The following is a 27,566-nucleotide window of genomic DNA, read 5'->3' as shown; positions in this document are numbered from 1 at the left end:
TATTGTACTCAAAAGGCTGTCTTCTGTGCAGCTCTCCTCCTTGTACTAGACTGTATGGCCAAGAAAAGTGAGAGTGTCCTCATAGAATACCTCCCCTTTTCATATCCCTCTGTCTATTCTCTTTGTTTGTTCTGGGAATTGAACAAGAACCCTAGAGACTGTGGCATGGCTGTGTGCAGAGTGTGTGTCCAGCAATTCTTGCACCTCTAATAGCATATTCCCACCTGCGGGTAGGTCATAACCCCACCACTGCATGAAAGAGTCCCCTGAAGTCCTAAGAACCGCTGCCCCAGAAATATTCTGGAAGTGCTGCCTTCTGTCTGCCCTCTGAATTCTTTTGTTCCATCCAGCACCCTCGGGTTGAAGAGCCTATATCTTGGGCTTAGTTTTCATTTGTTTGCTTGAACTCCCTTTGGATTAATTCTTTAAGCTGTTTCTCTCTAGACCACAGTTTTGCTCAGTGTCCCACAACCTCAGGGACCAACACTCATACCTCTATACCCTGTCCCTGATTTCTGGAATCTCAGCCTGAAAAAGATCTCAGCATCCTCCTTTAACTAGCTGGAGGCCTTAACACAGGGTTACATCATGTGCCTGCCTAGTCATCTGCAGTTCAAGCATGCTTAGTGCTCTGAACTCCATGTCTTTTGCATTTACTTTTTATACCCAACCTCCTTGGCTTCATGGCCTGCCTAAACTTCTTTATTGCTTCTCTGTTTCTTTTTGTCCTTCTGTCAGTGATTGTTGTGACCTTATTTTCACAAAGGATACATTTTTAGGAGTGTTTTTCCAGATTGTGGATAGCGCTTACTTCCATAAATACTGTACTTATGTCAGTAGCAACTCTAGGTCACTCTTTAAATCACTCTGTGGATAATTATAGTTGTGTTTTAAAACCATCAATCACTATTGCTGTATTTACCTGAAGTGGCTGATTTTGAAGCTAGAATGGTTATGTTGGAAATATAATAAATATGAACTATTTACTACTGAAAGGGACAAACTTTTAAAGGACATGTGATACATGATAAATAGTGGATTCAAGTTATAAAATCATATTGATTTATCTTCTTTTTTCTCAACTTTCCTTTCTTCCTACTCTTTCTGTCTTATGCCGTGAAAATCTAAGGTAGCTAGCTCAAATTATAGTGTATGAACCGTTATACTAACATGCTTTAAGTTTACGAGTTGTACATATCAAATTTCTACTGTAAAGTACTTATTTGGAAAGCATTAATGTTTTGTATCTTATATTCAGACTTCTCTGAACTATTATAATTTTTCTGAAATATTATAGGTCATTAGTTACATTAATTACAAAATCTGCCATCTTGCAGTTTTTAGAATATTATATTTTATAATGGGAGCTTCCTTTTTATTTGAAATTCAAATACGGATCTCCATCCAAGTTGATAACAAATTTTGTGTGCTTCATTTCTCCTCCATATTTGCATATTGAAGTCATCTGAGGCAAGGTATGTAGGAATAGAAGGAGAGAAAAGGAGAAAGAAAGATGTGTGCTCAAGTCAGAGAAGAGAAGACAAATGTGAACACACTGGAATCAAAATAAGTTGAATCCATTGCTGAATTCAAGAAGTGTTTCTGTATTAGAGATTATCCTTCTGTAAAAGCCATATACCTTGCTCAAACTTCTGTAATGTAGAGAATGAACTAGATCAGAGAGGGAATTTCTGAATGAACTATGACAGAAGTTTCAAACTACAGAATTATTGTGAAATGGCCACAATTCCCTGCTGATAACTATTGCGGTGAATTTGTTGACTCTTTATTCAGGTGAGTTTAAACATTAAAATGGCCAAAAGTGGCCATGCGCGGTGGCTCACACCTGTAATCCCAGCACTTTGGGAGGCCAAGGTGGGTGGATCACGAGGTCAGGAAATCGAGACCATCCTGGCTAACACGGTGAAACCCCGTCTCTACTAAACATATAAAAAAAATTAGCCGGGCGTGTTGGCGGGCGCCTGTAGTCCCAGCTACTCGGGAGACTGAGACCAGAGAATGGCGTGAACCCGGGAGTTGGAGGTTGCAGTGAGCCGAGATCGCGCCACTGCACTCCAGCCTGGGCGACAGAGTGAGACTCCATCTCAAAAAAAAAAAAAAAAAAAAAAAAAAAAAAAAAAAAGGCCAAAGGTATGAGAAAAAGAGAGAAGAAACAGAGAGAGAAATAGAGAGATAGGAAGATCCAGACAGAGAGAAAGAGATTGAGAGAAAGAGAGAGAGATTATGAATGAATGAATGAATATGAATGTGTGTCAAATAAAAGAAGGTTTAAAAAGTGTTTATTGCAGGCTGATAGTCAGTGGAGCTGAGTCCTACTTTAATCTCTAACAGGAACTTGGTAGGCATCTAACTTCTTTATACCTTTGTTTCCTTATCTGTCAAATAAGGACAAATAAGGTTCTACCTACTGCACAGGTCTGTGGCAATGATAGAATGAAACGTTAGATGTAGAAATGTTTTGAAAGCATGAAATGCTCTCTGCAGATAAAAGTCATATTATCCAAGGATAACATTCTTCTAAAATTTTTTTAATTGACGGATAACATCATATGCTTTTATCATGTACAATATGATGTTTTGAAATATATATGCATTGTATAATGGTTAAATCTACCTAATTAACAAGCGCATTACTTTACATAGTTATGATTTGTATGGTGAGAATACAACCTCCACTCTCCTTACATGTTTCAAGAATACAATATAACATTAACTACAGTTGCCTTGCTGTACAGTAGATCTCTTGAAATTTATTCTCCCTATTAAACTGTAATTATGTAAACTGTGACCAACATCTCCCAACACCTTTTCCTCCCTAACTACCCCAGCCTTTGGTAACAACCCTCCTCCTCCCTAGTTCTATGAGATCAACTTTTTAAGGTTCCACATATGAGTGAGATGGTGTGGTATTCATCTGTTTGTGCCTGGCTTGTTTCACTTAAGATAATATCCTCTAGGTTCAACGATACTGTTGCAAATGGCAGAAATGAATTCTTTTTTATGATTGAGTAACATTACATTGTGTCTGTATAACACATTTTCTTTATTCATTCATGCATTGATGGACACTTCGGTTGATTCCATAGCTTGGCTGTTGCGAATAGTGCTGCAATAAACATGGGGTGCAGATATGTTTTCAAAATACTAATTTAGTTTACTTTGGATATATACCCAGTAGTGGGATAACATGGTAGTTCTATTTTTAATTTTTTGAGGAATCTTCATACTATTTTCCATAAAGTCTATACTAATTTATATTCTCACCAACAGTGTATAAGGGTTCCTTTTTCTCCATACCATCCCCAACACTTGTTATCTTTTGTCTTTTTGATAATAGTCATTCTAACAGGGGTAAGGTTAGATCTCATAGTTTTGATTTGCATTTTCCTGAAGCTTAGTGACACTGATCATTTTTTCATGTACTCATTGGCCATGTTTATGGTTTTTTTTGTTTACAAGTGTTTATTAAGTTCTTTTGCCCATTTTTAAATTGGGTTATTTGGGTTTTTTGCTACTAAGTTATTTGAGTTTCTTATTTATTTTGGGTATTAAACCCTGGTCATGCGTATAGGTGGTAAATATTTCTTCCATTCTATAGGTTGTGTCTTCATTCTTTTGATTGTTTCCTTAACTGTAAGACTTTTTTGATGTAATCATATTTGTCTATTTTTGTTTTTGCTGCCTGTCTTTTGAGGTTTTATCCAAAAAATCATTGCCTGGATCAGTGTCATGAAGTATTTCCCCTATGTTTTCTTCTAGTAGCTTCATAGTTTTTGGCCTTGCATTTAAGTTTTTAATCCATTTTGAGTTGATTTTTGTGTATGGTGAGAGATAAGGGTCTAATTTCATTCTTCTGCAAAAGTATAACATTCCCACTTTTGAAAAATTAAAGATAAATGAGTGGAACATTTGCTTTTGGATTTTTATAAGTGGGATAATATATTCAAATTGTCAGTAAAATTAAATATTGTGGGCTTAGAAGTCAAACAGATTTATCTTTAAATCCTGACTCTACCTGTCAGTTACTATTGTGCAACATTGGACAATTTATGTAATTCTCTGAGTTCCACTATGTCAAACTTACAGAGTCAAAAATGAGTCTTTTTTTTATTTTTTATTATTATTATTTTTAATTAATTTATTATTATTATACTTTAAGTTGTAGGGTACATGTGCATAACGTGCAGGTTTGTTGCATATGTATACTTGTGCCTTGTTGGTGTGCTGCACCCATCAACTCGTCATTTACATCAGGTATAACTCCCAATGCAATCCCTCCCCCTCCCCCCTCCCCATGATAGGCCCCGGTGTGTGATGTTCCCCTTCCTGAGTCCAAGTGATCTCATTGTTCAGTTCCCACCTATGAGTGAGAACATGCGGTGTTTGGTTTTCTGTTCTTGTGATAGTTTGCTAAGAATGATGGTTTCCAGCTGCATCCATGTCCCTACAAAGGACACAAACTCATCCTTTTTTATGGCTGCATAGTATTCCATGGTGTATATGTGCCACACAAAAATGAGTCTTAAATGAGGGAAAGCTCTTTGTATATTGTGGAACACAGAATAAATACTTAATAATTATCAATAGTGGTAATAATAAATATTAATAGTAGTAATACTACTATTATAAAATAATGACTAATGTTATTGTCAGTATTGGGTTAATTTTTCAGTTGGGTTACGAAGCTTGGTAACCACAGAGCTTTTATGACTAGGAGCATGATTGTTTGTTTTAAACTTTTAGTTATTTTCAAAATTACTCAATATAAACACCATCTCACTTAAGGCAGACTCTAAATGTCTAATGTATTAAAGCCTCATGCAAAATAATGTTTGGAGGTAAAACTGAACTGAGTATGTCAGAGTGGAAAATCTGCCTTGTGAGACATGTAGGACATTGTAATGAAGCAAAATTTGGCTCCAATTTTCTGGAATTAAGTGAATTGAGTAAAGTAACCAAGTCGCCATTTTCAGTCAAGAGAAAGTATACACTTTGGGGCAAGGGGGTGATAGAGAATCATGCTGTATTTCCGCCATTGAATACAAACTGTATTTTTACTAACTGTATTTTTAGTTTAAAATTTAAAATATATGATAATCTGTCTCAGAGATTAAGTCTAGCAGCATCTTAACAACAGAATTATTCTAAAATGATTTCTTTAATGATCAATTTGAAAATCAAGTCATTGCAGTAATTGAAATTACAACATGTAACACATAGTGGTGGTGTGAGTTGCTGGGTTTCAAAGGACTAACAGTAACATCATGGCACTCAATGTATGCCCTGATGATAGGGTTGCCCAGGGTGGTGAGGAACTTGTTCAGAGTGTATTCATGCTGACCTTGTTGGAAACAAATGAGTTCTAAGAAATTTCAATTATTTAGTGCCTTGAAAGATAAGAAAACAAATACTTTAAAACATTGAATTGCAATTAGACATATAAATATCTGACATTTTTTTCCCCCAGTTATTACCCTGGTTTGCAGTTTGGGCATCCAAACTTTAGAAATAGAGTTACTTCTTAATAGATCAGGCCACATAGTTCTTAAATTCTGCAATGAAATGTGTACAGTCTTATTTATTCTCAAGCAAAGCACTTTATGTTACTTCCGTGAAACTTCACGGTTTTAATTCCATGATATGAGAGAGGGAGCTTATAGGAGAAGAGTTTGATCTGGATTCTTTTGGAGACTGCTCTATTTTTAGTTAGGCTCACTCGTAAAATGCATCTCTGGAGAGCCGAATGACTTGAATAGTTGGATGAGAGACTTTTAATATTGATGGTTTGGAAGTGGATGAACACCTAAAAGAACAACAATTTTCCTTTTCCTCAATTAATATAAGCCTGCCCTATCTGTTAACATCTAACTAGTGATTTCAAGATCTACTTAGCATTGCTCCTAGTCAATGACAATGAGGTGAAAGTATTAGTTAAAATGGAAAACAGTAGCTGTATTTTTAGTTTTAGAGAAAACTCCATACTGTTTTCCCTGGCTGTACTAATTTACATTCTCACCTACAGTGTAAAAAGTGGCCCGTTTTCTCTGCATCCTCTCTAGCATTTTGTTATTTTTTGTCTTTTTGATAATAGTCATTCTAACTGGTTTAAGATGATGGCTCATTATAGTTTTGATTTGCATTTCCCTAATGATTAATGATGTTGAGCATTTTATCATATACTTGGTCATTTGTATGTCTTCTTTTGAGATATGTCTATTCAGATCACGTGCCCATGTTTTAATCAAATTATTATTATTATTATTAATTTATTTTAAGTTCCTTGTATTTTCTGAATATTAGTCCTTCACCTGAAGCTTGAAAATATGTACTCCCATTCTTCAGGTTGCTTCTTCACTCTGCTGATTGTTTCCTTTGCTATGAAGAAGCCTTTTTTTTTTTTTTCTGACATAGTCCCATTTGTGTATTTTTGTTTTTGTTGTCTATGCTTTTGAGGTCTTATTCTTAAAACCTTTGCCTAGACTCAATGTCCTGAAGCAGTTCCCCTGCTTTTTCTTCTAGTAGTTTTATAGTTTGGGGTCTTACATTTAGGTCTTTAATTCATTTTGAGTTGATGTTTTGTATATGGTAAGAGCTAGAGGTCTAGTTTCTAGAAGTCCTGCTGAGTATTTATTCAAAGGAAATAAAATTAGTATATCAAAGTGATATCTGTACTCCCATATTTATTGCAGCACTAGTCACAATAGCCAAGATACAGAATCAATCTAAATGTCCATCAACAGATGAACAGATAAGAAAATGTGGTACATATACCCAACAGAATATTATTTAGCCATAAAAAAGAATGAAATCCTGTCATTTGCAGCAACATAGATGAACCTGGAGGACACTGTATTAAGTGAAATAGGTCAGTCACAGAAATATAAATACTGCGTGTTCTCACTAATATGTAAACTGAATGCATAAAAGTAAAGAGCAGGATTATAGTTATTAGAGGCTGCAAAGAGTAGGGATGAGGGAAAGATAATGAGAAGTTGGTTAATGGATAAAAAATTATAGCTACATAGGAGGAATAAGTTCCAGTGTTCTATAGCACTGCAGGATGAATATAGTTAACAATAATTTATGGTATATTTTCAAAAAGCTAAAAGAATTTTAAATATTCTCAACACAAAGAAATAACAAATGTTTAACGTGATGGATATGATAATTACCTGACTTGATCATTACACATTATGTACATGTATGAAAATATCACTCTGTATCCCATAAGTATGTACAGTTACTACATGCCAGTTAAAAATAAAATGAAAAAAAAGAAGGTAAATTAAGTTAACATCTGAATGACATTTGGGCAAATAAATATTTTATGGGCTATCTTCCCTTTCCACAATCATTGAGTATTAATATTTCATAATGATTTCATGATTTAATTAAAAGGAACTAAATAATCTATTTTAGAACTACAGGAAAAAAGTTAGAAGGCAATTGACAATTGGTAAATATTACAATGTATGTAATAAAAGATAAATTGTATTGTTCACCTAAGAACTATGTTGCTATCATTAATTTTGGCCCATTGATTCCTTTGTTTTGTATCAAATGCTAATTATAGGCCTGAATTTGGCAAACAGTTTTGATTTCCTCAGGACTATTTTTGTCATAAGATTGGGATAGCTATAGCAGAGTTGGTTGATGTGAAAATACAGTCTGAACCTTGTTGAAAACTGGTTTGTAGTTTTGAGGGAATATCTAAATTGGCCAATAATTTTGCAGAATTAAATTTTATCTTTATGTGGGCTGGTTGATAGTTCTTAGCTCTTAGCCAGCTTGTATCTATGGAGTTCATTCAGAAAAGCTGTTAGGCAAGAAATAGGATCCATGGTTTGGGCAGAATCTTAACAATTGTGGCAGCCTCCGGACTACCATTTTTCTTGCTTGTAGGTATTAATCAAATATTTCACAATAGATGGATGGAGTTGTCCTTTTGCAATAACTTGGAATTAGAAACTTTTAAGAGGCTCTACAAGGAGTATGTTTGTGTTAAAGAGCTATGGACTGTCATTATGCCCTCAATGAAGACTTGGATGTTTGAGTTCCCAAATGGAACTACAATACTGTAGGCCAAGGTGACCATGAAAATCCTTTATTGCTTCTTCTGACATTTGATCCTAAAGTTGACCATTCAGTGCAAAAGAACTTTAGTGAGTGATGTTTTTGGTCACAAATTTTTATTATAGAAGTTTTGTGCTACATTTTCAAATTGCTTTAGCTGATTTCCATTCTTAGCAATAAATTAATAGCTTTGACTATGTCTTTTAAAGTGCCTGGAAGTCTCTCTTTTTTTTTTTCTTTGTTCTTTTGAATTTGTTTTATTTATTTATTTATTTATTTATTTATTATTATTATTATTATACTTTAAGTTCTAACCATTATGGAAAACAGTATGGCGATTCCTCAAGGATCTAGAACTAGATGTACCATATGACCCAGCCATCCCATTACTGGGGATATACCCAAAGGATTATAAATCATGCTGCTATAAAGACACATGCACACGTATGTTCATTGCGGAAGTCTTTTTTAATCGAAGAGATTGCCTGTGACCTGACTGAGGGGGAAACTGTTCTAAAACATGAGTGAAAGTAGAGAGTGGGCACACTTCAGGCCTCTGGAGATAGTTTTTGAAATTGAGATGAGACCTCATTCTCTCCTAATATGTAAGAGTTGCCTGAGAGTAAGTGATTTAAAGTCCAAATAAATGTAAGCTTTATGATACAGTGGTTCCCAAGAGTTTCAATTATAAAACTCCCTTATTAACATGATGATCAATTTTGCTTTTGGTATTCATTAATTGATGAAATCCACAACAGAAAACCTCCACAACTTCAGTAACATTTTAAAGTAATTTTACATCATTTATTCTTTATGTCTGTTATATTGTCTATAAATCATACCCCTTTTTATAGTCCTTCACTGGTGTTTGGAAAAAAATAAAACTCTTTATTGTAGTCTTCAAGGTCCTATGAAACCCATCCCCTGCCTACCTCAATGATCTTATTCTCCCATCCCATTCCTTCTTTCTCACTGTATGCTTCAACCATACAGGTCTACTTTCTGATCCTTGAATGTATCAAGGTGATTCCAAACTCTTCACCTTTGTCCTTGTTTTTACTTCTACTTAGAATGATTTTCCTCATAATCATTGCAATAGAGAAGAAAATGGTTGGATCTCATTGTCATATAATCTTTATTTCAGAGAGGCCTTCCTGACCACTTAATCTGAACTAGCCTTCCCTCCTCCTTGAAATAACCCTACTGCCACTTACATATTGCTAGCCTACTGTATGGTAACCATTATGTAGAATATCCTTTTATTAGCTTAAGAAAAACTAGTGGGGGACTGTTCATTAACAGTGAATAGTGCTGGCTCCCTTATTTGAAAAGTAGGTGTATGTTTTCCTATACTCTAAAATTGTCCATTTTTAACTAAGATTGTGTAGAAAGACAATTTCTATCAAGTATTTTTTCTTTATATTCAGAAATTTTCTCTGTAATAAGTAAATGGGGAAATGGATTTTCCAATTTATTTTTCTAACATTGAACGTTTGGAAGAACTATTGCTAATCCTGGCATTAAATTATCTGGGGATATTATACCACCCCATGAGATTTTTTAAGGAAAGAAAGGATTATCATGTTGGTTTCAGAATTTATAAATTAAGTTACACTAAATTCTTAGGGTGTTAGAAAAATACTCTATATCCAGTATTGTGCTGGAGCCAACTTGCACTGGCTCATGTAAGATCTGCTTGTTAATTTCCAGGAACTTTGCAAACAGGTTGATTTTGCATGAAAGCTTGAAATTGGCCATGGTGGGAGTATTTACACCATGGAAATTGGCAAATGCTACATACCATAGCTTCCCCCGCTTTTCTCCAACCCAGCCAGACAGCCAGCATACCAGCATATCATTTTATATATAGCTAATATTTCAGAGGCTGACAATCCAATGATGACAAAGGAATAGGGCTAGCTCAAATTAGTCAAGTCACGTTTATGGGTGTTTAGATTTAAAAAGCCACACCTTTTGGACATGAAAGAAAAAGATTTAAAAAAATAAATTATTTATACACAAAGGCAGATAGTAAAGATTTTAAAAAATCATGATCTTTGTGGTTGCTTCTTATACCTCCCAGGTCAGGCTGCTGAATTATTTCAAAATATTGTTAAAATATATACGCTGGGTTAAGCAGATGGCTACCTTCTGTAACTTGTGATATCAGCTTTCCCTAACTCCCATACTAATAACACAGCTCAACTCACTGATTTTTATATGCATTATATCTTAGTTACAGTGAGTGTCTTAGACCATTTCTTTGGGGAAAGAAAAGGATTCAAAGAAGAGTGAGATGGAGGCCCTGATTAATTATAGTCTATAATGTCAGAGAAAGTAAAGACTAATGAGAGTTGACCTAAGGTTTTCAGTCCTCAGTAGGAAAGGACTTAAAAGAAAATTACATGAAAAGACAGGGTTTTGAGTATTATTCTCTGATAAGAACATTTTTGGGGTTGCACTACACAGAAGCACAAGGTATCTATCTTGCTGTGAGATCAGAGACAAATTATTTGTGACAATTCAGAAACAATGCTATTTGGCAATACCTGTATGAAGGTGTAAATAGTAAGATGTGGTCCTATATTGATTAGTTTCCTTTAAAGAGACACAACAGCCTATATGGAAGTTTCCAGTTTGTTTCTTCAGAGACCTGAAATTAAATGTTCTCTATCCAGAATACAATTTGAGAAACAAAAACATCCTGAAATCCCGTCCTTCCCATCCCACACTCTACAGTCAGTGATAAACAGTTGGAAAGTTTGGATAATTCTAAGGAATTGTGTAGGGCTCATTGTTTAATCTTTTATAATATCTTCATCAAACAGGTTAATACTCCTATTTATGAGAGGGAAGAAAGCGACTTCAATCATATTTGGATGGTGCTAATTATAATTATGTTCTTAGAAGAGGGCTTCATTTTTAATCTTGCTGCATTTCTAGGACTTATATCTTTATAGGGCACTCTTAGTACTTCACAAAAGATAATATACCATCTGTATGTAGCTGAACAAGTTGTGGTTCTTGATTAGTTTTTATTGTGCAAGAAACTATGATCCCATCAAATGGCCTCACTCTCTGACAAAAAAAAAAAAAAAAAAAAAAAAAAAAAATTAGGAAAGAGAAAATGTAATACAATTTGACCAAGATTAATTTTCTGAGTACCAAATAAGTTCAGATTCTTGGAAAAATAATACCAGGACAGTCGATCTCAGGAGTCAATATGAAGAAGTGGTATGAAGGTGCCATTGCTATTCTTCAGACCAAGAGTGGTGAAGGTAATTATAAGGAGGGGTGAAGATAATACTGCAATTAATACTGCTACAATCTTTATCCCCTACCATTTACTGAAAGTAACATTTTATTCTTTGATCTTCACATATAAACCTATTAAGCTGGTATTTTTAAAATATCGTTTTGTAGATGATAACATGGAAATTCAGAAAAAAATGTAAGACAACCCACTCAAAATTTTTGAGGTGTCAGGGCTAGGATTGAAACCCAAATATATGCCTCTTCAAAACCTATGTTTTGTTTTGTGTGTGTGTGTGTGTGTGTGTGTGTGTTTTTTACATTTTAATAGGCACATACATTCTTACTCTAAAATCAATTTTGTATCCTGCATTTTCACTTAAAAATAATAGAAGAATTTCCTCCATGTCATTAACACTCCTCATAAACATAATTTTAATGGTAGCGTAACATTCCATTCTAGGATTATTCTTCATAGTGATGAAATTTCAATTGTTTTTATTTTTATGTTTATCTTTGCACTACTTAAAACTGAATTATTACAAAACATAATGGTGAAGGCTAGGCTAGTTAGACTGAGGTCTAGATGAAAAGCCTCCCAGAAATGGGGAAAGAAGACTAATGCTTTAGTCGGTATTCACTACTGCAGGTCATTTCCCTGGAAGCCACTTGCTAAGCAAGTGAGGACAAAGGTCAGTTTGTGTTTAATTTTTTTAAAATTAAGACTTTTAATATGACATTCTAAATGTGCTGTCTCCTCTCTGGATTGCTAAGGTCTTTGCTTTCATCTTATCCGGCTTCTGACTTCTCTGATAGTGCTCTGATTGTCCTCCTGATAAAACATTTCTTAATGTCTCTTGCACTTTGATTTTTGCATTCTTAGAAAGTCATTTGGAACTTCTTATCTGAGCAAATAAATATCCCAATGTTTTAAGTTCTGCTAAAACTTTCTCATTAACTGCTGAATTCCAATTACAAAATTTATGAATATGTTTCCTACTGACTACCTGTATTGAATCCCATACCTAAAACGTGTTGCACTTCAAACATCTTGTTCAATAGAGTTTATTTGCCTGGTTACCTCAGTCTAAGCTGCTTGAGGAAAGAAATATTCTCTATAAAAGCATGGGACATGTATAAAGAACTGTTGCATTTCTACCAGTTGTTTCAAACAGCTAAGTAGGAGTCCAAGTCTTATCTTTTTTAATCCAAAATATTACTTGAGCAGTATTATCTCCCACCATTTACTGAAAGTAACATTATATTCATCAGTCTTCGCACATAAAGCTATTGGGTTGGTGTTTTTTTAAATACTATTTATAAATGACTGGCATCTTAGTAGACACTGGGCATACAGTAAAAAAAAAAAAAAAAAAATTTTAAAATGATCTCTGCCTATGTGGAGCATAAAGTCTAGCAGAAGAGGCACATAAAAAATAAGTAAACTTTTTTTCTGTAATTGTGTATAGGGCAATACATTCCTGATGTTCTTTTACAAATATAAACAGTAGTAATAGCAATTGCTCTGGAGTTTTAAGGTTTTGTTCATATTTATTCTTAAACTAAATTACAAACTTTAATTTAAAGTATGTATCCATTGGTTTTCTGGCAGTCTTTGTGATCAAGAAAAAGTCTAAAGCAAAATGAACTTGTTTGATTTTGTTTGTTGGTTGGTTGGTAGGTCACTTATTCATTAAATGATAGAGTACTTTAAAAAATTCTTAGTGCCCTTTTTTGCTGCCATGGAACTACTTTGTTCTCCAGTCTTCCAGAAAATCATTGGATTCCTAACAAGAAAATACATTTGTGGTGTGCCAGAGCACTGTATGGCTCTGCTAAACCTCACAAACTATTAAAGAGCTTGTCAGATGTGCCAGTAAATCTTCCCTCTCTTGCCATAGGTCCAAGGATCTTATAAAGGAAGCTATCCTTGATAATGACTTTATGAAGAACTTGGAGCTGTCGCAGATCCAGGAGATTGTGGATTGTATGTACCCGGTGGAGTATGGCAAGGACAGTTGCATCATCAAAGAAGGAGATGTGGGATCACTGGTGTATGTCATGGAAGGTACGGTTTGTAACTCCAATCCTCTGACATTCAAATATTCCCTTTTCATCTTATCAGCTGCACACAGATGGCAATGCATTACATGGAAAATTCAATTTTTCCTTCTTTTATTGAGAAATTAGTTTGAAAAAAGTTGAAATACTACTTAGATACAGTCGTTAACTAATTATGTGAAGTGTTTGTGTTTAGAATATTAATATGAGAATCCACTATTTTGTCAGACATGGAAAAGTTAAAAATGTGAAAAAAGAAAGGTAGTTTATTACACTGAATATTCGGCGTGCAGTCAGGTCACTGAGCTAACATACAAAGCTTCAGCAGAAGCTCAAGATCACTGGAAGTATTTTTGGTCCAATAATTTAAGCATCTTCAACTGTACCCTTAACTTTTAATATGTGACTAGTTTTCCTGCTTCTGTAAAAAGAAAATGTTTTTCATGTGTATGAAAGAGGCAGATAATAAAGATTGGATGGCATATTACCTGCCTAATTAATAGGAATGATAGCTTGTTTCATACATCCTGTAAAGACTAATATAGGAAGTGTTTTGAAAAAAAAAACTGAGGCACCCACTGTGTAAATATGTTTTATGCCTAGCTAATTTTTCATAATACTTATTTCTGACTTGAAATCTATAATAACATGTTTTTCTTTTGTGGAAAGAAAGTAGCTTGAGATAATGACTGAATCAGCTTGGAAGACAGTGAGTTAAGAAATACCTGTAATGTAAGACGGTGACATGTGAAAACCAGTTTCTTAGGTGGTGATTAATGTTTTATCCAAAACATTTGTGTGATAGTGTCCTATAATTATCAAGCTTATAGGTCATTCAGAGAAACGGTGTATTTGGGCAAGTCACTTAATTTCTCTGTTTCACCTAACCAATTTGTGAAAAAAGAAGATATTCTTTCTTTCTGCCAGTGGTTTTCAACTGGCGATGATTCTGTCTCCCAGGAGACATTTGGTGATATCTGGAGACATTTTTGGTTGTCACAAAGGGGGTGATATTTGGGGGACTGCTGACTTTCTAGTGGGTAAAGGCCAGGCATACTGCCCAAAAGGGTAGCTGCCCAGAACAAAGATTTATCTGGTTCAAAATGTCATTAGAGCCAACAGATGAAAAATCCTGCATTCTGCCTTTTTTATAGGATTGGTATAAAATGAGATAATTTGTATGAATGTTTAATGTAAAGTATAGAACACCACAACATAATAATAAGTATTATTATTTCTATTAAAATATTGACAATATATAAGAGATATTCTTTCTTCTCAGCATGCATCTTTTATTTATTCTTTGTCATCTTTTTGGATATATGTTAGGCATTCAGTTTTTAAGTAGTAATTTCTATCATTTTTTCCCTTATAGTTTTCACCCTCTATGTCAACAATATAAAATTCTTCCAAGGCCAAAAATATTATTCATTTAGAATAATAAATAAATATTCATTTAGACTTTCTTCTGGTGACAAAACACAATAAACAAAAATACACATAATGTACACTTGGCAGAGAATTGCAAATAAAAGAGATGAAATTATAGGACAAGGCTATATGTGGATAGTGAGCAGAAAGGATGGAAAAGTGACAAAAATATATAGAGGTCAAGTATAGAATATAAAGATAGAGGCCATATCTTAAGAACTACTAACAATTAGAAACCACGTTTAAAGCACTTCTGAGATTATATCAGTAGCTTCATATGATATTATTTTTCATATATTATATTGGTCAGCACCTTTTAATAAAACAGGTATTCTATAAAGGAAAGTATACTTTTGCTTCATCTGTTTTCAAATGCTAATTATTGCTATTTCATTCAAGAAACCACAATTTTGAACACCTGTGGATTCAATGTTCCTTCATCTTAAATATTTCTTACAAAAATAGATTCCCAAACAACCATGGAAATCATTTCTAAAATTTATTCATGTTGTCCCTTCTTACTAAGCCTAACTGAAAGTTTTCTAGCTATATTGGAAGAAGCTTGGGAATAATAGTTAATATTTGTTAATGTTTAGAAAATGCCCAACACACAGAGCATGCTTTTTATAAATATTTTTTATATATAAAATTTATTTAAACCTCAATTCTGTCAGGTAAAGGCTAATATTTATTATTCCATTTTGTAGATGAGGAGTCTGAGGATTAATGTGGTTAAGTAATTTGCCCAGGTCTCCCAACCAGTTTGTAGTAGAGTCAGGATTGATACCCAGGCTATTTGGATTCATAGCTCAAACTGTTAACTATGGGGCTGTGTATTAGTCAGAGGTCTCCAGAAAAGCAGGACAAATAGGATGTGTGTGTATATATACCGTGAGAAGGAGATTTATTTTAAGGAATTGGTTTATGTGATTGTGGAGGCTGGCAAGTCCAAAATCTACAGGGTAAGGTCCATTGGTCAGAGATGCTACAATTCGAGTCTGAAAGCCATCTGCTGATAGAATTTCCTCTTCCTAGGGGAATAGTGGGACTTTTTTCTGTTCAACTGATTGGATGAGGCTTGCCCACGTTATTGGAGGGTGATCAGCTTTACTCAATGTCTATTCATTTAGATGTTACTAAAGAGTATCTTCACCAAAACGTCTACAGTAGAATAATGTTTGAGCAACTTTCTGGTATTGTGACCTATCCAAGTTGACATGTAAAATTGAACATCACAAGTCAATCGACCCCTTGTCAACTTGGCACCTGTGCATATCTTCTTAAACCACATTTAATTTTCAAATAAAGACAAGAACAAGGTCATACTTCCACCTAACATGATTCAACAACCCTGTGTGCAACTGCAAATTTACTAACCCTTTCCCCAAAAGAAGACACAAAGTTCTTGGGTGATGTTTATTCATCTCATTGCTATCCCATAGCTTAAATACTATGATGTGAAGTTAACAATACTTAAATACTATGATATAAAGTCAATGTATCTTATACTAGATGATAAGGAGATAAGAGAGGGAAGCAAAGATGTTTGATGCAAACACACACACACACACACACACACACACACACACACACACACACCCCAATGTAACAAAATAAGATAGAAATACTCATGATAGACGATATTGCTTCCCCAGGTAAGTATACTAATATTTTCCCCATTGCTTCATGATAATTTTAATACATTTTCTTTATCTTCCTTTTATTGCTGGATTGACTAAACAGCATGTTATCTTAATTATCCTTTTAAAAACAGAGTTCTAAATAATGTATCAATATTCAGAGTCACAGCTTTTGCAATGATGTTGATTGCCTTCAGAGTCACAGCTTTTGCAATGTTGTTGATTGCCTTCAGTTAAACTCAATAAAATGACTACAATTTTATAACCTGATGCCGATCTTTCCCTAAATGGTAATTCTAGCCAGCTCAGTGTAACTTTAGCAGATCTTGTGCTAATAGCCTTATGTCAAAAGAATTTAAAATTTAAAAACGATCATTTAAATTTTAAAAAGTTTTATTTGAGGAAATGTTTCATTGTATAATTAGTTCAATCTTCTCAAAATTTCGGTAGCAATGTTTTTGATATAGATTCTTCGTTATCTGTGAACATTAATATTTATAAAGAGTATACCGTGGAAACAATGAATGAATAGGCTGTAAAGGATCTTCCACAAACTTGCTTACTATCAACATGTTCAGCAAAACACCCAGGGAGTTTACGTGGAAAATCAGTCCAAGTCTTCCTGTCTCTCTTTAGTGAAATTAAGTGGTCTTCATAAAATGATGTGCCTTACAAATTTTTTTGTTTTCATCCCGGACAGTGTTCCAAGTATTATTGCATACCTAAATGCCAAAGGTTCTTACGGTTTTAACAAAGAGAATACTCATATGGTAAGACTTCATTAATTAGGATGACTGGGAAAGAGTCATCTGGGTGTAGTATGCGTACATTATCATGTATTTTCAAGCAAGATGAGTTCAGATACTTAAAAATGCTACCTAGAAGTTTCAATTTCAAGTTTGGATCAACGTTGTTTTGGAATTAACTTTTTAAGGCAGTAGTGTAAGTAGATTATATTGCTTAAAGCTCGTTTTATGTTTTAATTATGTTAATATATTTTAGTGAGTCTCACAGAATATTTGGATACAGTTTATTTTCTTAAACAGATAGACGTTGTCCTTAATTATGAGGTAGCATGTGTTAATACCCTTATATTCTTGTTTTCCTTTTTTATTATAAACTTCAGTCTACATTCATTCAAAATAAAACAGACTCTGATTTAGTGATTTATAATTGCTGATGTGTTATTTGGGGGTGAATTTTACCTAATATTCTAGTATTGGAAGTGTCTAATTTATACCTATTATAGTGATTGATTTGCTTACAGATATTGGTTTTGTTCATATTATGTGATGTTTCATAGTGGAAGCAGATAAATTTCATTTTAATTTTTGAAATGGCAAGTGTCAGTTTAGTGTCCTTTGACTATTGGTTATTTTAAGGTAAACTTTTTTGATGAAATCATCAATTCTCCTTTTGCATTTCAAATTTTATTTAATTTAAATTAACTTGTTTTGTTTTATTCATTTAATTGATGTACAATAGTTGTAAATAGTCATGTAGACATGGTGATGTTTTGATACATGGAATGTACAGTGACCACATCAGGGTAATTAGCATATCCATCATCTCAAACATTTTTCATTTTCTTTGTGTTAGGAACATTCAATATCCTCCTTGTAGCTGTTTGGAAGTATATAATATAGTATCATTATCTGTAGTCATCCTACAATCCTATAGAATACTAGAACTTGCCAATTTTTTTCATGAGGTGCTTATTAATGATAATAACTTTTGTTAGTTACTCATATGCCAGGTACTGTTTAGTCACTTTCTAGGTCTTCAAATTTTAATTCTCATAATGACCTTAAGAGATAGGCATTCTGTTATCTACATGTTAATAAATGGGAAACTGATGCCTGGAGAAGTTAATAACTTGGGACTAGGCAATCAGTATGTTGAAATACGCATCTTGGCCATGGAGTCCCCATGCCTAAGGACTATGCGGTGCTAACTTTTGAAGTACTGATTAGAAGTACTGTTGTTACATGTTTATTATGTGTACTCCAGCTTGAGGAGCTCATAAAAGATGCATAGCTTTAAACCATGAGATTAAAAAATGATCTGACTATTTGCAAGAAATAAAACTTGAACGGCAATAGTTCAAAAAGAAAAAAATTCAAGATATTTCCTATAAGTACTTCGTAGGCCTCTCTGCATCCTTTGAATATTAAACTTCTTACTGTCCTCTCTGTAGATCATCTGGCATCCATTCCTCTTCTTAGTTCCTTTTTTCTTATTGAAAGAATGGCTATGATTTGGCTTAATTCTTGGTCCATCTCTGTGTCCTTATTGTTTAGAATTAAACTCCACCATGTACCTTGGAGGCCCTATTTTCTATCTACAATCAATAGCATTGATTTTGTTTTTCTCACTGGTTTCATTTTTATTTTATTTTTTTAAGAAGGAACAATTCTTTCAAGTTATTACACAAATGACTCTTTTAACGGATCATTTGTATACTAACTCTAAGTGTTATGTGATTATTCACATCGACTCTCAAAAGACTAGACTCTCATTTCTATTGGTATTGAACTGAGACTTCACTTATAAAGATTTGCTTCCTTTTCCAGTAAGTTGGTTGATACAATGTGGTCTGCCTGTTATGCTGATGCTCAACACTATTTGTTATTCAGGGTGGACGTGAATCATGCTAACCACCATCAACAGTAAACTTATGCCACTTCAAACTACAAGTTCTATTTTCCCTCCCCAAACATGTTTTACTGTCTTTACACAATTAAATGATGTAATGAACGTTGACATTCAAAGAGGGATTTTGTATAAAATTGAATGTTAAAAATGAGCCTTTTGATATCAGATGGCATTCAAAACACTACCTGAGAGTGTGAAGGAATTGAATGCATTTTCATATTGATTAGCTCTCAGTAAATATAACATGAGAAACAGGTCATTTTATTCTTACAATCAGATGTTGCCTTTTGGCCTTATGAGTTTTTCATGTTAATCTAAAAGCTATCTTTAGAACAGTTGAAATACAAATGTACTTAAAGTTATTCTTGCAACTCCTTTATGGGACCAAGCTTACAATGTTACTGTTAAAGAGAAAGCTTGTGTACTACTTACATAAAAGCAAAACAAAACACCTGATTATAAGAGGTTATCATAAATAAGGAGAGTCTTGAAGCACTAAATGTGAATATTAAGATGAGTTTTAGTTATTGAGGTCGTGGCAAAGGCAGGGATGTGAAATCTTTAGATGCCATGTGGGTATCGTGTTCATTTTGGGATGCCTTGCTTCAGAAAGGAGTTTAATATACTTGAGCAAGTTGAGGAAGCGTAAAATGTATTTAAAATAATTGATAATATTTCATGGACAGATTTAGGAAGAAAGGATAACTGTTTTTAAGTCTGAAAACACAGTCACATGGGGAAGTATTCTGCATAAATCTAGATGGCCAAAGAAGAAATGCAGGTTATAGTGAAGTCTAAATTGAGTCAACTTGAGAATCAACATTTTGCTAATTAAAAATGGACCAAAAGTGAAATGAGCAGCCTGATGTGATGGCAAGAACCTTATCTCATGAGGCATGCTAGAGGTGACTACATAGCATCTGCTTAGAGAAAGTTTGTGTGGGTTGAGGAGGGGTTCCTTGTGGCTGAACCATAATGTATCTCCTGTATCTTTCACAAACTCCAATACTATGAGTCTGTGAATCTGTGAACTAATACTCTACGAGTCACCTTATAAGAGCCTAGCCCTCAAAAGGTTTCTTCTTGTAAATCCTTTCCTATAGGTAATGTACATGTTTAGTTTTGAATGTTCTTTTACTTATATAAATCTAATAATTTTGCATGTATTCTTCTACCACTTAATTGTTTTGTTCAGTATTATGTTCCATTGTATAACCCAATTTATTGATACTTTCTGCTATTGATGGTATCCTGAATCATTTTCTGTTATTTTGCTCTCCCAAATTGTGCTTGTGTAAGCAGTGTTAATGGTGAATCCTTGTAAACATGTTCAGTAATTTCTCTAGTGTGTATAAATAGAAGTAGAATTCCTGGGTCTTAATGTATGTGAATCTTCAAATTTTTTAAATAATACCAACTTACTTTCCAAAGTGGTTTTATCTGATTATACCTGATTGTAACTTATGCCTAAGTTTTCTGATTGTCCCTCACATCCAGGACAATTTATATTGACAAACATTTAAATTTTACCTATCTGGTGGATGGGAAATGGTACCTGGTGATCTTAATTTTCATCTTCTTAGGTATGAATGAGGTTGTGACTATTTGTGTTTCTTCCATGAAAAGTCTGTTATTGTCCTCTCCTTTTTTTTTTACTGTTGGGGGGATGGCTTTACATACATTGGAACTTAATCCTTATCGAAGTTACATGCATTGCAGATATCTCTCCTATCTATGGCTTGTATTTCTATTCTTCTGTGACATATTCTGATGAACAGAAATTATTAATTTTAATGTAGTCAGATATATCAGTCTTCCTCTTGGTTTGTGCTTTTTGTATGTTTTTAAGGAAATCCTGTTAACCAGTGTTTTTCATGCTCGTGTGTGTGTGTGTGTGTGTGCGTGCATGTGTGTGTCCATGAAGGTACTTTCATAGCTTAGTTATATGAGGTTCATAACTTAGATTATCTGTACATTGATAACCGAAAGAGTAGTTCTACTTTTCAAAGTAGGAGGCCTGAAAAACCATACATTTTTGCTTTTATGTTCTTTTTTCAATATATTTTAAGAATTCTTTATAAATTGTCCTTTGGGACAGTAAATATGCTTTTGAATATACTTGATGACAGCAATTTCTTTTCCTGTGATAGTGGATTTTATATTTGGAAATAATCACAAGTCATTTAGTGACAGATTTGATGAATAGGAGTAGGTGATTAAGCTGAGTAATACAGTTTTATTTTATTTTTATTTTTGGCTAAAATATATAAGAATGTGTGTATATGTACCGTTAGAAAGTAATGATGTTTGTTGTACAAGTTAAGAATTGACCAGATGTTTTACTCTAGAACATCATTATTGAAAAAGTGACATATTTTGAAGGATAATGTTCTTAATACTTATCTAGTTACTAAGTCCTTGTGAGATTTTTAAAAATATAGGCTTATCTCATTGTGGTTCTACTAATGTACAGTTCTCAAATTCTTTCTAAGGTATTACTAGTGGAAATTAGTTTATTACACTAGGAAGAGGCTTAGTGTGGCTTTTCTTATTTTGGAAGTCTCCTGAAAGCTAAAATGTTTGAAAATTGCTGTAGTTGTTTTGAGATGATGGTTGAAATGCCATCAATTTTTTTTCAAAAAAATCAATCTGACATTAATAAGGCAAATCATGGGTCACATTAAAAAGGTACACATTTTTCCCTTCTTATTCTTACTTCAACCAGTTATTTATTTTATTTCTTTGCTTTCTCATTTTGCTAAGATATCAATCTCTCCATTCTTCATTTTGAGGAATGCCAGATTGGAAATTTTAAAAGTGTATATATATATTTTTTTTGGTAAAAATTAGAAACAAAACAGCAGAGCTGAAAAAGTAAAAAGTGAGAAGAAAATGTGGATTAGTACTTTTTTGGCAATGGTGTAATAACACATTGATTTCTTGCTAATGAGGTAAAATTTACTTCAGCCATCATTACATAACTGTTGAAGAGTTTGCATGCTGAACACTTCACACAATCTACAATTGTTATGTGTTCATTTTAAAAATACACATAGATATATTTCTTCAGGGACTTTAACATGATTTTCAATGATTTCTTTGTGGAACTGGATAGACTAATGCTTTTAATATCCATCCCTCTAATGAGAAAGCCTTGAATGTTTAGTAATTGTTTTGGCACACTGTCCAAGGGCAGGACAGATAGAAGCCACTTCCCAGCGCAGGGGAGCTTACTGGTGTGGCTGCCATGGCAACAGTCTACCCCACCCCCACCACAGAGAACATCAGAATTGGTCTCTGAAGTTCTTACTTGAATTCTCCCATGTCTCTACATTTGAGAAACACAGGCTGTAGTTGCACCTACTTCATCTGAATTTAACTACTATAGCTTTAGAAAGCTGCAGTCTGAATCTGATCTTTATATTTAGGTCCTTCTATAAACTCCTTTCTGATAAAATGAAAATATTTTTGTGCTAAGACTCCAAAAGTAGTACACAGATATTTAGAATTATGGTGGATGACTTAAAATGGTATTAAAATCAGTCTGAGAATTCACACTTTATGTGTATTTAAAATGTCAAGGAATTATTATTATGTAGTTACATTAATGATTTGTATAATTTTTTAGCCTAATTTTAGTCAATTTGTCTAATTGAATTAGACAAATCTTTTGTCTAATTCATCCAACTTTACTGAAGTGGATATTTTTCCATGTATCACAAAACACCCATAAGTTATTCATAAAAATATATAGGAGCAGATGCTTTTATTTTATTTTAAATGTTATTTTATTGGTTTTGAGACAGGGTCTCTCTCTGTCTCCCATGCTGGAATTCAGCGGCTGGATCATAGCTCACTGCAGCCTTGAACTCCTGGGTTCAAGCAATCCTCCTGCCTTTGCCTCTTGAGCAGCTAAGACTACAGGTTCATGTCACCATACCCACCTATGTTTTTGGATTTTTTTGTAGAAATGGGCTCTCACTATGTTACACAGGCTGTTCTCAAACTGCTGGCCTGAGGTGATTCTCTCGCCTCAGCCTCTCAAAGTTTTGGGATTACAGAAATAATCCACCAAGCAGACCTGCAAATGCTTTTAAACCCAAATAGTAATCTCAGCTACACAGGAGGCTGAGGCAGGAGAATCTCTTGAACTTTGGAGGCGGAGGCTGGGGAGAGCCAAGATCACACCGTTACATTCCAGCCTGAACAATGAGACTGAAATTCTGTCTCATACAAAAACAGAAACAAAAACAGAACACAAATAGAGTACTTACTTTCTATTTGCTATTCACTGTCTGTGTAGTTGAACAAGAACAGTTAAGTTACTCTGTACACTGTTCAATATAAAAGCTAATTAAATTACCTTAGTCATTTATTAATAGCAAAGCTTTATTAGGAAAAGCATCTGGTGAAGGTTGTCAAACTCTTATGAAGATGATTTTCCATTTCACAAATATGTAATTGTATATTTACTAAGGAAAACCAAAGCTTCCCAGAAAATCATAAATGAAGTCAATGTGTATAAAATTTTCCTTTTAAAATTAAGCAGGCTGGGGGCGGAGCAAGATGGCCGAATAGGAGCAGCTCCAGTCTCCAACTCCCAGCGCCAGCGACACAGAAGACCGGTGATTTCTGCATTTTCAACTGAGGTACTGGGTTCATCTCACTGGGGAGTGCCGGACGATCGGAGCTGGTCAGCTGCTGCAGCCCGACCAGCGAGAGCTGAAGCAGGGTGAGGCATTGCCTCACCTGGGAAGCGCAAGGGGGAAGGGAGTCCCTTTTCCTAGCCAGGGGAACTGAGACACACAACACCTGGAAAATCGGGTAACTCCCACCCCAATACTGCGCTTTAGGAAACAGGCACACCAGGAGATCATATCCCACACCTGGCCGGGAGGGTCCCACACCCACGGAGCCTCCCTCGTTGCTAGCGCAGCAGTCTGTGATCTACCGGCAAGGCAGCAGCGAGGCTGGGGGAGGGGCGCCCGCCATTGCTGAGGCTTAAGTAGGTAAACAAAGCTGCTGGGAAGCTCGAACTGGGTGGAGCTCACAGCAGCTCAAGGAAACCTGCCGGTCTCTGTAGACTCCACCTCTGGGGACAGGGCACAGTAAACTAAGACACACAGACACCTCTGCACAGACGCAAACGACTCTGTCTGACAGCTTTGAAGAGAGCAGTGGATCTCCCAACACGGAGGTTGAGATCTGAGAAGGGACAGACTCCCTGCTCAAGCGGGTCCCTGACCCCTGAGTAGCCTAACTGGGAGACATCCCCCACTAGGGGCAGTCTGACACCCCACACCTCACAGGGAGGAGTACACCCCTGAGAGGAAGCTTCCAAAGCAAGAATCAGACAGGTACACTCGCTGTTCAGAAATATTCTATCTTCTGCAGCCTCTGCTGCTGATACCCAGGCAAACAGGGTCTGGAGTGGACCTCAAGCAATCTCCAACAGACCTACAGCTGAGGGTCCTGACTGTTAGAAGGAAAACTATCAAACAGGAAGGACACCTACACCAAAACCCCATCAGTACATCACCATCATCAAAGACCAGAGGCAGATAAAACCACAAAGATGGGGAAAAAGCAGGGCAGAAAAGCTGGAAATTCAAAAAATAAGAGCGCATCTCCCCCGGCAAAGGAGCGCAGCTCATCGCCAGCAACGGATCAAAGCTGGACGGAGAATGACTTTGACGAGATGAGAGAAGAAGGCTTCAGTCCATCAAATTTCTCAGAGCTAAAGGAGGAATTACGTACCCAGCGCAAAGAAACTAAAAATCTTGAAAAAAAAGTGGAAGAATTGATGGCTAGAGTAATTAATGCAGAGAAGGTCCTAAACGAAATGAAAGAGATGAAAACCATGACACGAGAAATACGTGACAAATGCACAAGCTTCAGTAACCGACTCGATCAACTGGAAGAAAGAGTATCTGCGATTGAGGATCAAATGAATGAAATGAAGCAAGAAGAGAAACCAAAAGAAAAAAGAAGAAAAAGAAACGAACAAAGCCTGCAAGAAGTATGGGATTATGTAAAAAGACCAAATCTACGTCTGATTGGGGTGCCTGAAGGTGAGGGGGAAAATGGAACCAAGTTGGAAAACACTCTTCAGGATATCATCCAGGAGAACTTCCCCAACCTAGTAGGGCAGGCCAACATTCAAATCCAGGAAATACAGAGAACGCCACAAAGATACTCCTCGAGAAGAGCAACTCCAAGACACATAATTGCCAGATTCACCAAAGTTGAAATGAAGGAAAAAATCTTAAGGGCAGCCAGAGAGAAAGGTCGGGTTACCCACAAAGGGAAGCCCATCAGACTAACAGCAGATCTCTCAGCAGAAACTCTCCAAGCCAGAAGAGAGTGGGGGCCAATATTCAACATTCTTAAAGAAAAGAATTTTAAACCCAGAATTTCATATCCAGCCAAACTAAGTTTCATAAGTGAAGGAGAAATAAAATCCTTTACAGATAAGCAAATGCTTAGAGATTTTGTCACCACTAGGCCTGCCTTACAAGAGATCCTGAAGGAAGCACTAAACATGGAAAGGAACAACCGGTACCAGCCATTGCAAAAACATGCCAAAATGTAAAGAACATTGAGGCTAGGAAGAAACTGCATCAACTAATGAGCAAAATAACCAGTTAATATCATAATGGCAGGATCAAGTTCACACATAACAATATTAACCTTAAATGTAAATGGACTAAATGCTCCAATTAAAAGACACAGACTGGCAAACTGGATAAAGAGTCAAGACCCATCAGTCTGCTGTATTCAGGAGACCCATCTCACATGCAGAGACATACATAGGCTCAAAATAAAGGGATGGAGGAAGATTTACCAAGCAAATGGAGAACAAAAAAAAGCAGGGGTTGCAATACTAGTCTCTGATAAAACAGACTTTAAACCATCAAAGATCAAAAGAGACAAAGAAGGCCATTACATAATGGTAAAGGGATCAATTCAACAGGAAGAGCTAACTATCCTAAATATATATGCACCCAATACAGGAGCACCAAGATTCATAAAGCAAGTCCTTAGAGACTTACAAAGAGACTTAGACTCCCATACAATAATAATGGGAGACTTCAACACTCCACTGTCAACATTAGACAGATCAACGAGACAGAAAGTTAACAAGGATATCCAGGAATTGAACTCATCTCTGCAGCAAGCAGATCTAATAGACATCTATAGAACTCTCCACCCCAAATCAACAGAATATACATTCTTCTCAGCACCACATCATACTTACTCCAAAATTGACCACGTAATTGGAAGTAAAGCACTCCTCAGCAAATGTACAAGAACAGAAATTATAACAAACTGTCTCTCAGACCACAGTGCAATCAAACTAGAACTCAGGACTAAGAAACTCAATCAAAACCGCTCAACTACATGGAAACTGAACAACCTGCTCCTGAATGACTACTGGGTACATAACGAAATGAAGGCAGAAATAAAGATGTTCTTTGAAACCAATGAGAACAAAGATACAACATACCAGAATCTCTGGGACACATTTAAAGCAGTGTGTAGAGGGAAATTTATAGCACTAAATGCCCACAAGAGAAAGCAGGAAAGATCTAAAATTGACACTCTAACATCGCAATTAAAAGAACTAGAGAAGCAAGAGCAAACACATTCGAAAGCTAGCAGAAGGCAAGAAATAACTAAGATCAGAGCAGAACTGAAGGAGATAGAAACACAAAAAACCCTCCAAAAAATCAATGAATCCAGGAGTTGGTTTTTTGAAAAGATCAACAAAATTGACAGACCACTAGCCAGACTAATAAAGAAGAAAAGAGAGAAGAATCAAATCGACGCAATTAAAAATGATCAAGGGGATATCACCACCGACCCCACAGAAATACAAACTACCATCAGAGAATACTATAAACACCTCTACGCAAATAAACTGGAAAATCTAGAAGAAATGGATAATTTCCTGGACACTTACACTCTTCCAAGACTAAACCAGGAAGAAGTTGAATCCCTGAATAGACCAATAGCAGGCTCTGAAATTGAGGCAACAATTAATAGCCTACCAACCAAAAAAAGTCCAGGACCAGATGGATTCACAGCTGAATTCTACCAGAGGTACAAAGAGGAGTTGGTACCATTCCTTCTGAAACTATTCCAATCAATAGAAAAAGAGGGAATCCTCCCTAACTCATTTTATGAGGCCAACATCATCCTGATACCAAAGCCTGGCAGAGACACAACAAAAAAAGAGAATTTTAGACCAATATCCCTGATGAACATCGATGCAAAAATCCTCAATAAAATACTGGCAAACCGGATTCAGCAACACATCAAAAAGCTTATCCACCATGATCAAGTGGGCTTCATCCCTGGGATGCAAGGCTGGTTCAACATTCGCAAATCAATAAACATAATCCAGCATATTAACAGAACCAAAGACAAGAA

The 27,566-nt window shown here is 35.2% G+C and overlaps 1 protein-coding gene across 2 annotated transcripts in view; it reads left to right on the top strand.

The window, feature by feature from the left end:
* PRKG1 (protein kinase cGMP-dependent 1) overlaps positions 1–27,566 on the top strand; it is a 1,349,224-nt gene that overhangs the window by 163,004 nt on the left and 1,158,654 nt on the right. For both annotated transcript variants that reach the window (XM_050805423.1, XM_050805422.1), the window contains exon 2: positions 13,248–13,414. In XM_050805423.1, coding sequence (XP_050661380.1) covers positions 13,248–13,414 — 167 coding nt within the window. The remainder of the gene's footprint in view (positions 1–13,247; positions 13,415–27,566) is intronic.

Source organism: Macaca thibetana, chromosome 9 (assembly GCF_024542745.1).
Source record: "Macaca thibetana thibetana isolate TM-01 chromosome 9, ASM2454274v1, whole genome shotgun sequence".
In the NCBI taxonomy this organism is placed as follows: Eukaryota; Metazoa; Chordata; class Mammalia; order Primates; family Cercopithecidae; genus Macaca; species Macaca thibetana.
This window is presented reverse-complemented; position numbering and strand designations above follow the sequence as displayed.